We start from the raw sequence: 12283 nt of genomic DNA, 5'->3' as shown, positions 1-12283 counted from the left end.
GATGACGGTGGGGGTTATGAACTCATTCGGCGGACGTTTCCAGCCGAGGTCGGCTCGGTTACTATCGATCTCTTGGGCGAGGTTGCGTCTACGTCTTCGCTCTTGTTTCTCTCCTCCGCCCTCGCCTCCCTACTCTCGCCTGCCAATCTCACAGTCCTCAACCTCTCCATCCAGCGCACAGACACCCACCCGGGCACACACCCACCCATCGCCCTCCTCGACGCGTTCTCTCCCCTCCTCGCCCCCCACGCACACTCAGTTAGCTTCAGAAACCTCGAAGACCTCACCACCTTCTCCCCGCACCACGCCCTCTCCCTCTCCTCCGCAGAACTCACAACGCTCGCCACACACCACCCCCGCCTCCGCCGCCTGCACATCGCGCCCCTAGACACACCCGTCAGCCTCAGCGCGCGAGCAGACGCGATGTTGCACGGCTGCTGCTGAGTACGCCTCGGGGTTATACAGGCAATGCGATGGCGACGACGCTAGACGTGACACACCGCGACGCGGCGACGCGCGACGATGTGCGGCAGACCGCGCGCGTGCTCTATCGCGCCTTTCCGCGCTTTGCGGGGCGGGAGGACGATGCGCCTTTCACCTCCTCCACCACCGCTACCTCGTCCTCGGCCTCGGCTGCAAACGCATGCCCCACACCCGCCGCCGCATCGCACCGTCTCACATCGAAGGTGAAAGCACACGCGGGGGCATTGCTACTGTGGCTTGCTGTGCACGTGCTCATGGTGCCGGAGGACCCGGCGGATGTGGAGGCGAGAGAGAGGAGGCGGCAGGTGGTGTTTTGGCGGGCGGTTGGAGATGAGATGCGGGTGATTGCCCATGCCAATGCTGAGGAGATAGTGGGCCCTCGTGTCGAGGGTGCGGCAGACTTAAACTCATTCAAGGGGTCGTTTGCACGGGTGGAGGTGTGGCTTGTGGTTGTTGTCGCGGTGGTGGGGTATGTGTTGGCTGTAGGCAGGCTCGACGGTTGGACTTGGGCATGTACGTGGGGTGTCGATAGCTTAGGAGCTGTGTGCTTATAGCAAATGGATACCATCGGCGTGTTTTCTAGTCGTCGCCAAGAAAAGGTCCTTATTCGTGCACATTAAAGTAAATTATCCAAAACCCCATATACCCTTACAGCTTCTTGGGATACCCATCCGCACCCAACACCGCCCTCGCCTCATCCGTCCTCCCAAAGCCCTCATACACCCTCGGCCCCGGCCCAACCTTGGTATGAATAAGCCGCTTCACCTCGCCCGGCTCAAACGGGCCTACACCCTCGCTCCACCCCTCCGGCACACCCGCCTGGCCCGCCCACCCCTCCTCTCCAAACACCCCGAGGCGGTCCTCGAACGGGCGCTCGCCCGCCTGCATGCCCGTGCGCGCGTCGTGCGCCGCGCCCTCCGCGAACGGAAACAGCGCGAGCAGAAGCTCGATGATCTCGCGCACGTCGCTCTGCAGCGCGTACACCACCGCGTTCGGGCCCGCGTCGAACGTGTACGCGGCGGCGTATTTGCGCTGGCCGCGCGTGCGCTGCGCGACGAGGGTGTTGTACGCGGTGATCGCGGAGACGATGTTCCACGACGTGTCGTTCATGTACCGGATCGGCGGACGCGTGTCGAGCGCGACAGCGTGGAACTGGTTCGACTCGGCCATCGCCACCTCCGCGAACGTATCAAAGTCTTTCCGCCTGATCGCGTCCTGCATCTGCGCCATCGTCCCGCCCGGACCGTCCACGAGCCCGCGCCCGGAGGCATACGCGGCGACCGGCGCGCCGGGGGCGGGGACACCGCACCGCGCGGCGTGCAAGGGCGAGGTCGCGACGGTCGCCTGCATGCCCGCGGTGCTGCTCACGGCCTTCTTCGCGGCGCTCGCGACGCAGATGATCGCGTGCATATCGGGCCAGTGCGCCTCGTCGGCGATCTGGCGCGCGGCGCTGTCGCGGCCGTCGGCGTGGGCGCCCATGTCCCATGCGACGAAGCCGCCCATGAGGGAGCGGCAGGCGGAGCCGGAGCCCTGGCGCGCGAGCTTGGAGAGGGCGGGGATGGGGAGGTGGGCGGGGGCGGGGGAGGAGGGGAGGAAGGTGTTGAGCTCGTAGAGGGCGGCGAGGGCGGCGGTGAGTGCTGCGTAGCCTGAGGCGGAGGAGGCGAGGCCGGCGGCGGTGGGGAAGGAGTTGTGTGAGGCGATGCGCAGGGGGAGGTCGGCGAGCTAAAGTTCAATAATTATAAGTAGGGATGTCAATTATGAGCGCAGCTTCGGGACGCACCTTGGTAGCATCGGGCTTTGTCTGCTCGTACTTGGTGCGGAGGGCACGCATCTCGGAGATGCAGCGCTCGAAACGCCCGTTGCCTGCGATGGTTTCTTCGTTGCCGTTCAGCCAGAGACGGTCGCGGTCCTCGGGCGATCCGTCCTCTTTCTTGAATGCGGCATCTGCGCGGGCTGTAGTGGTTGAGCAGAGATAGTCCTGGTCGAGGGTGACGGAGAGGGAGGAGTTGGTGGGGAGGTGGAGCTTTGTGTCGCGTTTGCCCCAGTACCTGGATTGTGTTAGAATGAAAAATGAGATTTTGGGTGAGGATTTACTTGACGACTGCGATGTTGACGGGTGCGGTGACTGTGGCCTGGTGGACCATGGTGGTAAGAGAGAAAGATGTTATTTGTTAAAGACGCTCTTGTTTTATTATGCGATCGAGCGATAAAGACAGGGGCTGTGACCATAACAGTGACCGTGACGGTAACAGTGACTGGGCGAGAGAGAGTGGACGATTTCCGATCTTGTTTATGTTCTGTTCGATGCGATGTTTTACTCTCAACAAAATGGAAACGTAGCAAAGGACCAGAACGCCTGGACAAGACACGCAAACATACAACATAGTCACAATCCATACCCGCTCTACACCCCGACACTCCACCACCACACCCCCATCCACCACAACCACCTCCAGCCAGCCATCCACCCACAGCTCAACCACAACCACCCCCTCGCCCACCCACACCAGTCCCACCTCCCACCGCCCCTCCCCCACCACCACCAGCACCCCTCGCTCTCGGGCCTCCCCCACTTCTCCTCCCCACCCACAGCAAACGCCCACTCACACTCCCTCCACTCGCACGGCTTAAACAATGGCAGCCCAGGCAGCGCACAGAGCACGATCATCAGCACCCACTGGCAGCAGCAGCTCCTCAAATGCGAGGCAAGTCCCCGCTTTATCCACTCACTTCCTCATATGCTGACGTATGCCCCTGCAGATGATCCGCTCCTCTCGCTCGCCGCACCACCGCGCCCGAGCGAGTGCCATGGCCTCTCGCACCGTCGCCAAAGCTGCCATCCCCATCACAAACCCCAACAAGCCCATCTTACCCGCCCCCGACCCCGACGCCAAAGACACACCCGATGGCGCCCCACCAGGCAGCGCCTCTACCACAGATGGCTCGCCCTCAGCTGCAGCCGCCCGTGCGAATCATCCCTCTGCAACAGTGGCACCGATCACCCAGGCTCCGCGCCCAACGGCCGCGAGGCCGCCGCAGAACACTTGGTCCGCCCTCGACATGGGCGGCGTGAGGCTCAAGACCCTCCCGCCCACCTCGGCCTTATTCGGCTTCTCCTTCCTCATCAACCTCTACCTCAACCACAACGACCTCACCCAGATCCCGCCCGCCATCTCGCGCCTGCGCCACCTCGAGCTTCTCGATTTGAGTGGTAACGCCCTCTCGAGCGTCCCGCCCGAGCTCGGCATGCTCACGAGCCTCAAAGAGCTGTATTTGTTCGACAACATGCTCACTGGCCTGCCCGTCGAGCTCGGCAGCCTGCACCAGCTGCGCACGCTCGGGATCGAGGGCAACCCGATCGACAGCGGCCTGCGCGCGCTCGTGCAAAAGGACGGCACACCCGCGCTCATCTCCTACCTGCGCGACACCGCGCCGATCCCCGCGCCCCCGCCGCCGCGCACGTGGATCTCGACGCTCCCGCCCGCCGAGCGCGGTGCGTACGCGGGCGACCGCGGCGCGCAGGACGACGCGATCCGCGTGTTGTCGTATAATACGCTGGCGCAGAAGTGCGCGACGGAGCGGCTGTATGGGTATACGCCCGCGTGGGCGCTTGCGTGGGAGTATCGCAAGGAGCTGGTGGCGGCGGAGGTGTTAAGGCACCGTGCGGATATTGTGTGTTTGCAGGAGGTCGAGAAGGCGCGGTATGAGGATTTCTGGCAGGGCGCGATGGGCGAGGCGGGGTATGAGGGTATTTATTGGTGGAAGGGGCGGTGGCGCGCGCAGGGCGACGGTGAGCGGGCGATGGCGGACGGGTGTGCGACGTTTTACAAGCGTGATCGGTGCGTTCTCTTGCGATGAATCTGATTTTTGGTCGGTTTTCTCACCGGTGCATTCGTATGCATGTCGGCAGCTTCGTCCTCGTCGACTCGCGCCCGCTCGAGTTCGCCACGGCCGCGATGCAGCGCCCGGACTTTAAGAAGACGGACGACATGTTCAACCGCGTGCTGGGGAAGGACCATATGGCGCTGCTCGCACTGCTTGGGGACAGGAGGACGGGCGCACGGCTCGTGTGCGCGAACGCGCATCTGAACTGGGACCCGGCGTACCGCGATGTCAAGCTCGTGCAGGCGGCGATGCTCGCCGAGGAGGTCGAGCGCGCGGTGCGCGAGCTCGCGGGCAAGGAGGTCATTCTCGATCCCGTCTTCCCTGGCTCCGCGGAAGGCGGCGGCGGCGAGGGCGGCGATGCGGGCGATCTGGCGGGCGACTATGTGACCGTCGACTCGGCTTCATTCTCCCCTGACGCGGACCCTTTGGCGTCTGCGCCCCCTACGCCTTCCTCCCAAACGCAATCGCAGGGGCAGACGCCAGGCCGACCGCGCCACGCACAGTCGTACCCGGACCCCGCGCTCCTCCCCGTGCTCATCGTCGGGGACTTCAACAGCGTCGCCGAGTCGGGCGTGTACGAGTTTCTGCGCGCGGGGCACGTCCCGCCGAACCACGCGGACTGGATGGGCCACACGTACGGGCGGTACACTGCCGCTGCCGCGGGCCCGCGGCACAGGCTGGGTCTGCGCAGCGCGTATGGGGCCGCGGGGCTGGACGGTGGCGATCGTGGGGTGTTGGCGGGGGGTGTTGCGCCGCCGCCGCCGCCTGGTGTGAATGGAATTATCAGTGGGGACCCGGAGATGTCCCCGCTTGCGCCGGAGGGTTCGCCCGTGCAGAACGCTGTGCACGGCACGCCTAACCCGTCTTTGTCCCTGGGTGCGGGCGCGGGTGCGGGGCAGAGCGCGGCGATGGGCCGCGCGGCAAGGCCCGGCGAGGCGGTGGTGACGAACCATACGCCGTCGTACCAGGGCGTGCTCGATTATTTGTGGTATTCGGAGCGCACGCTGGGTGTGACGGGTGTGCTGGGTCCGATTGATGCGGGGTATTTGGACAAGTGTGTTGGGTTTCCGAATGCGCATTTTCCGAGCGAGTGAGTTGGTCTTTCTTTCTTCACTTCTGTTCTATCGGGTTTCTGTCCCCTCAAGAGCATTCTTTTTGTTCCCTGGGCTTTGCAATTGCTCTTTTTTTGTTTTTTGTTTTTGTTTTTTTGCGGTGTGCTGACGAGATTTAATTTGATATAGTCATGTGTGCATCGTCGCCGAGTTCCGGATCAAGGCTGTCAAGGACGGCGGGCGCTAGATCTGCGCTGCGCTGCAGGCCCGACTGACATGCTCTGTAAACCTGATGCATCCGTTTCACCGTCCCCTCGTCCAACAATGTCCGTATGCTCATACCTCCCCCATCTCCATCTCTCTCGTCGCCGTCGACATGTGCTCGCGTACTAGTAATTGTGTTCATACGATTTCCCTCCCTGATTTTATCTTTTTTTCTGATTCTCTGATGTTGTCTGTTTGTTGTCTGTTGTCTGTCCCCTGTCCTTGTTGCTTGCATATAATACGCCGTGCGGGTCGTGTTTCGGCGGATGCATGGCCTTGTACATGTTTCCTCGCGACGCGACCTGTGCGGTTGACCTATCACACCTTGTTTGAACATGAGCATACATACACACGCGTACGCACGTCATCACTGCATCCATCACCTCATCATCGTCACTCTTCCCTGTCTCGTATATGTACATACATGCATCTCTGTCTCTGTCTCTCTGTCTCTCCATTCCTCACCCTCATCCTCATGCGATTCTGGGTCCGGTATATCGTATCGTATCCGTTAGGATTACCTACCTACCTCCGTCTTCTTGTGTAGCATGGACTGCGTGTACTATGATTGCGTCCTCTCTCTCTTGTTGATCTCTATATTTCTCTTTGAGCTATCGGGTGTGTTTGGTTTACGTATCTAATTGATTGTTGGTTGTCCCCGTGCGTGTGGTGATAATAAGTATTCGACCGGTCTGTAGCCGGTCTCGTGTATTGTGCACTTGGTATCACTGCAAACATTTCCCAAATAATAGCGATATTATTACTTGAAAAGTACTTTCAATAATAAGATGAACGCAGATACCCGGGTTCCTCGTCATTTAAAACCATATAAAAACAGAGCTATACGGCTACCAGTAAACGGCACCTTGCATGTCTGTCTTTGATAGATATCAAAGTAATAAAGAGCTAACTATTGAAGCCCAAGCAGCCGTGTTCACCTTGATATTTGCAATAATTTCCAAATAACGATGTCATTGTTATCAAGAGATGTTTGCAGTGTATTATCAGGAAAAGTACTGGTGTACATTCAAATTTTGGGAAGACAGCGTAATCAACAACATCTGTCCTAATATCAAGAACGGCAATCTTCTAGTCATGTGAGGTCTGTCTCGGACTAGGAGAGGCTGGATACTACGTGTTAATGTGCAGAAGACTGCACGCTGCTTGCGGGAGGCTTGAGCTGAACAAGGCGGCTGGCTTTCACTTCGTCCCCGCGGCCATCGAAGTAGCGCTCGATCTTGAAGGACCAGACGTGGTATGCCCTGATCCAGTATCCCAACCCATTCAGGTACTCCTTGACTTGGGCATCCGCATGGGAACCGAGAGATGGGAGGCGTTCCAGGCCATCCTTGAACGCTTTCTGAGCAGCGGCGTGGCGGGCGGTGGCCCATGCGACGGCGCTTCCGACGTCGATGCCGTGCTCTTGCATGAGTAGTGTTACGATGTTGTGCCCGGTGTCGCCCAGGGCGTACTCGCGACCGTAGGAAATCGTATCCTGAAACGAGTGAATATGGTTGACCCAAAGCGAAGAGAGCGTGTGGCGTACATTATCGAAGATGTACATGTCGATGATATGGCCAGTCATCTCAGCGATAACCGCAGAGTCCCAAATCTCCTCTGGAAGGTCAGGTCCTGACGTGGTTCTGAGGAAAGGGAAGAAAGGCATGACGCCGACGTTGTCCCTGCGCAGCTTTAGGTATTTGTCAACGCTGAGTCGAACGTCCTCATCGCGTTGGCCTGCTTGCGTAACGATGGAATCGAGGAACTCGTCGAAGTGCTTGAGAAAAGCGACTTGGACGTTAGCGGTAATTACCCCGATAGAGAATTGCCAGAACCTGAGAGTAAAAATAGAGCCATCAAGATGGCGCTCGATGCAAGGACCTGTGCATGCTCTACTCACCGGCGCACGATTTCGCCGATGGGCCCTTCGCCTGCAGGCCTGGGCTGATCGGAGTGCTCGAAGGCGTCTTTCACAAGATCCGCAGTTTTCCGAGCTACGTCGGCGTTCTCGGCGTCCGTACAGTCGTCGACCAAGATGATGACGAGGACGAAGAGAGATACGACGAGAAGGTGATCTAAAGGAATGGACTAGTTGAGCCGCCAGGACCATTAAACGAGATCTAAGGGAAGACTAACCTGCGGCTGCATCAGGATAAGCCATGGAAGCAAATACCACTGTTGCGAGATTATGAGTAAAATATCGCGGATCGAGAGTATCAAAAGCCATACCTGGCTTGAGCTTCTTGTATGCCTTCGTCATCATGGGAAACGCGTTACACCATTCAACGCATTTCTCCTCTACCTCGTCAGCATGAGGGTTGGTTCTCGTTTTCCACGGCCAAGTGACCATAGTATCTGGTAGGTAAAATCGATTAGGCATGGGCGAGGTGATCGAAGGCATAGTACTAGTATCAATGTGAGGGATGCAGGGAAGGCCTATTCTTTTAGGTGAGGGGATGAGAGCCTCTGGGGAAATGTGCGTACGTTTATATGCGTCAGAGCTTTCCAGCATTACTCACACGGAGTCGGTCCGAGAGTGACAAGCAGAACATATGGGTTGCATATGGGTGGAACTCCAAACGTGCTATCCACAAAGGTTTCATCGAAATGAAGGTTGTACCATTGCGGGATGACGTTTAGTGAGAAGACGAACGTTGAAAGTTGCCGCCGGAAGCGGGGCGCCTAAGAATCTATGTACTCGTTAACCCAGGAGGTCAAATTTTCAAAGCCCGTACACTTCAAGCGCTTATCTTGAACACCTATATCCCCTTTTCTCCATGATTACGCAGTACTTGGAGCAATGTAAGAGGCGAATACTTAGCGGCCGAAGACACACGGTGGAACACACCGGCACATTGTATACACTATCGACGAAGCGTGTAAGTAAATAGTTGTGAAGTAAAAGGTTCAGGCCGGAGTGTCGAACTACCTTCCGCTGTAAAGCTGCTTCGAATGAGAAGGCGACGTCGGGCACGTTCCGCATTTGCCCACGATGTCAGGTTGCATGAAAATTTATCGATTTGAGAGTCTATCTCGCACCCTCAATTCATTTTCGGCAGACTTCAGGAGGCGATCCACGAGGATCGGCACGTAATGGAGCTTCTCACTGATACCATTATGATTGTATGTAGGGACGTTGTAGTTGGGACTCCGCCACTATCTGTCGCTCTATCTTCTCACGATGGTGGCAAAGTCATTCACCACCATCTTGGCTACGCACGTCCATCAATGAGGATGTCGTGGTCTCAAGATACACTCTCTTGAAGCTTCGAGACGATACCTGAATCACAGAATCGTCTTTTCCTGATGTTACACCTAGGGCAACACCCACGGTGCCCGTTATCAAGCTCTATCTCGGCCTTGAATGAATGAATGAATGAATGAATACTCATATTAATGTACTGGGGAGGCGTACAGCCTCAAGACGGACAGTCCTACTTTAGATGTACCCTAGCGTATGTATGGTGGTCGTGTGTATAGGTGTACGTCATGCTAACACGTGCTCAAATCTCGGCCTTGATATGACTCCGAACCGGAACAACAGCCCCTTTGTGCAGCCTTGCTGCTTGAATTCAGCTTACTGTATTGTGCTAACAGCAAGGGGAAGTTCGTTCATCGCTTGTCCACTATATTAATCGGCTCATCAGCTGTGGAACGTTACTTGCCTCCCAATCCAGGGCTCCCTTCGTCTGTGTCAGTGTTCCTGGCCTTATCTGTCCTTAGCTTACCCCGACCGCCGCGCAGCTTGCCAGACAGTTGGAGACAGCGCTACAACCCATACTGCAATGCTGGCTAAGCGGAGCGGAAGACACGTAAACCACCGCCTCTTATCCAGACGAAACCGGGGGAACGGCTGCTGGTATATCACGTCAACCTACGGGACCTGGTCATGCGCCACTATGTGGCGTCTTGACGTAGATATCGGATCAGTGCCTTCTCATGATCTTTAAGCCTGTTCTCCAAGGTGCGCTGGCCTATCCTCCCTGGATCCTTGCCTTTTTCCAATTTTATGTTATTTGTGAGTAGTTGTTATGATAAGACGTCTTCCTATCCACCCAGACCTAAGTCAGGTACCCGTATGGTCCACACCGTCAAACAGGCGCTTATTTTGGCGCTTTACGACTGCGTTCCTCCAGCCCTTGGCTCATGTTGCAAAGCGGATCCATCCATCCATACAACAAGTGGACCACCTAGACATCGCGTATATCCGTATTCGCACTCATACAATGTTACTTCAAATATGAAGCTCGTTGTCGGGGATCTTAAAACGACCTTCCGACGGATGTTGACGAAAAGGTTTCTGGCACGGCATCTCTGCACCTTGGCACCTTCTTGTCAGCTTAATATCTGCATTCGATACGCAGAACCACAGGCACTTTACGACATTCCATCAGTGCAGCGCCTCCTGAAAAGTTCTAATCAGCTTTCGGCAACGATACAGGCAATTCACCCAATTTCAACGTCATCCTTCTCCAGTCCTATGGTACGTCTTAGCTTCGGCTTCTAACAACGTCATTGTCATATCCTATGAAAGCCAATTAAATCCAGCCACATATCGTGCGTCGCCCTTTTCACTCGGAGAGTACATCTTACTCAACATCCTGGCTAATCTGAGGGACTAGTAGGCCGGAATTTGCCACTTCATTAAACTGAATGTGTTTAACGCGTACCGCTGATTCCCGATGCCGTATAGTATGCGGGGGCCTCTCTACTTCCCGTGATCTTACCGTATGATGGGGCACTCGGAATGGCAATGTATGTGATGTAAGATCGGGAGTGCCTCGACCCATCGACAAGAAGGCTGGGCTCTGCAAGTTATCTGATAGTGGCAGGTGACGCCGAGTATGCAGATATATAGGCCAGTTGAGTAACGATAGATTTAACGCAACTTCGTCTCGAAAACCATGGTTCAAGCCGCCCAACCGTGGACTAAGGACCCGAAGCACGGACTCGTTGCCGTGCCCAAAGGGAAGATCGGAATGGATTCCATCCCGCCGCCTGATGATAGCTTTTACGCTCTCACTCCAGAGCAATCTGGGTTTTTCAAAGCGCAAACGGGCATACAAGACGATGAAGAGCTCAAACAACACGTTCTCCACGTTCAAAAGAAGGCGTACGAGGTGACTTATTGAGCCTTCTTTATGAACTGTTTTGCTCATATATTCCGACAGTTCGCGCCATATCCATGTATTCGCTTTTTCGGCTTCCTTGAGTGCATTAACTGGCCTAAACGATATGTATTTTGGTTAACGTTATAGCGCAGGTTCTCCATGGGCAAGCTCCCGGTATATCCACAGCTGCTGAAGATCGGTCGAGAACGCGAAGATGCTGTCTTCTTAGATATTGCAGCTTGTTGTGAGTGAAAACCTGATCCCAGTTATTCAATCCATGTCCTGACAGTTTACCTCCCAAGTCGGTGTCGACGCCAGACGAGCGGTCTACGACGGCTTTCCTGCTAAGAACGTAATTATCTCTGACATCAGACCAGGTAAGCATGGCCGTGAAGAATGTAATACATTCTGTAATAAACTGCTACGCAGAGCTCTTGGAAATGGGACACGAGTTATTCAGGACTACTCCAGCGACCTACCCGATTCATCACTTTGCAGCAGACGCCTTTGACCCGGCTATGCTTGAAGTGGTTTCTCCCGCATACGAAACCCCGTCGACTCCACGTCCTGACCTCAACACTCTCACATCGCTCAACTCGCTCCATGGGCATGTTTCAGCTATATACGCCGGAATGTTCTTCCATGTCTTCGACGAGGCTCAGCAGCAGCACCTTGCGCATGCGCTCGCGGGACTGCTATCTCCCATCCCTGGATCTATGATCTTTGGCAGGCACAAAGGGAGCAGTGTCAAGGCCATCAAGTCCGTCACCAGCATCGGCTCTTCTGGTTTGATGTTCTATCATTCACCGGACAGCTGGATAGAGATGTGGGAGAATGTGTTTGAAAAAGGCATGGTTGATGTGCAGGTGGAGCTGAAGACGCTGCCAACTGTTGGTGGAGACTTAGATCTGTTGGATTGGTCGGCAATAAGGTTGTGATTCACAAGCAATTAACAGCTTTTAGAATTACTAGTAATGTAAGCTGTATAATATGTTATTCCTGCCAATTCAACATTGGCATAGATGCCATACGATGTAACTCTTGGAATATAGTATTTCTTGACGCACAAACTTGCTCGGTTTTCACTTTCATGGTTAGTTTCCGACGTTTGTCTGCAATTAAGATACTTGAACAGGCCAATTAAGACAACATGTTAAAAGGTAGATTATAACAGTGTTCTGATATTGTATAATGTCATTGAAAACCTCGTCGACGACCAGTGTGGTGGACGATAAAAGCTTGGGTCACTCAGGGGCAGTGCCGCATCGGGCGTGGCTTAGTCACCACAGCAACAGCAGACAACGCGCGCTCGACGCGTCAGCGGTCTACCAAATTGCAAAGACCACCTTCTTGCCGCCAGATTCCGCCGTTTTGATGCGCCTCTGCTGCGCAGAATCCTAACCTCAATCAGTAAGCAGTTAGTTGCAGGATGCGTGCCGAAGAGAAAGGACCTAATGTCAAATTATCACCCAAACGAGGTGACCGCTC

The 12283-nt window shown here is 55.8% G+C and overlaps 4 protein-coding genes across 4 annotated transcripts; 2 read left to right on the top strand and 2 right to left on the bottom strand.

Annotated features, from left to right (window-relative positions):
- Positions 1-725: 725 nt before the first annotated feature.
- On the bottom strand, positions 726-2627 carry CONPUDRAFT_136458 (Diphosphomevalonate decarboxylase; the record flags this gene model as incomplete). Its single annotated transcript, XM_007769015.1, has 3 exons — positions 726-2205; positions 2264-2531; positions 2578-2627. 3 exons carry the CDS (start codon positions 2625-2627, stop codon positions 1132-1134), a joined length of 1392 nt encoding a protein of 463 aa, XP_007767205.1. The 3' UTR covers positions 726-1131.
- A 664-nt stretch (positions 2628-3291) lies between these two features.
- On the top strand, positions 3292-5667 carry CONPUDRAFT_71993 (uncharacterized protein; the record flags this gene model as incomplete). Its single annotated transcript, XM_007768287.1, has 3 exons — positions 3292-4322; positions 4394-5458; positions 5610-5667. 3 exons carry the CDS (start codon positions 3292-3294, stop codon positions 5665-5667), a joined length of 2154 nt encoding a protein of 717 aa, XP_007766477.1.
- A 1151-nt stretch (positions 5668-6818) lies between these two features.
- CONPUDRAFT_102220 (terpenoid synthase) lies at positions 6819-8070 on the bottom strand. Its single transcript, XM_007769014.1, has 4 exons — positions 7914-8070; positions 7585-7759; positions 7231-7519; positions 6819-7179 (listed from the first exon to the last, which is right to left on the bottom strand). The coding sequence occupies exons 1-4, from the start codon at positions 8062-8064 to the stop codon at positions 6823-6825; spliced, it is 972 nt and encodes a 323-aa protein (XP_007767204.1). The 5' UTR covers positions 8065-8070; the 3' UTR covers positions 6819-6822.
- Positions 8071-10663: 2593 nt separating this feature from the next.
- CONPUDRAFT_52099 (uncharacterized protein) lies at positions 10664-11733 on the top strand (the record flags this gene model as incomplete). Its single annotated transcript, XM_007768132.1, has 5 exons — positions 10664-10804; positions 10856-10896; positions 10948-11039; positions 11098-11172; positions 11225-11733. The coding sequence occupies 5 exons, from the start codon at positions 10664-10666 to the stop codon at positions 11731-11733; spliced, it is 858 nt and encodes a 285-aa protein (XP_007766322.1).
- Between the last annotated feature and the right edge of the window lie 550 nt (positions 11734-12283).

This window comes from Coniophora puteana, assembly GCF_000271625.1.
Source record: "Coniophora puteana RWD-64-598 SS2 unplaced genomic scaffold CONPUscaffold_4, whole genome shotgun sequence".
Lineage (NCBI taxonomy): Eukaryota > Fungi > Basidiomycota > Agaricomycetes > Boletales > Coniophoraceae > Coniophora > Coniophora puteana.
The sequence above is the reverse complement of the archived record's forward strand: the minus strand, read 5'-3'. Positions and strand labels throughout refer to the sequence as shown.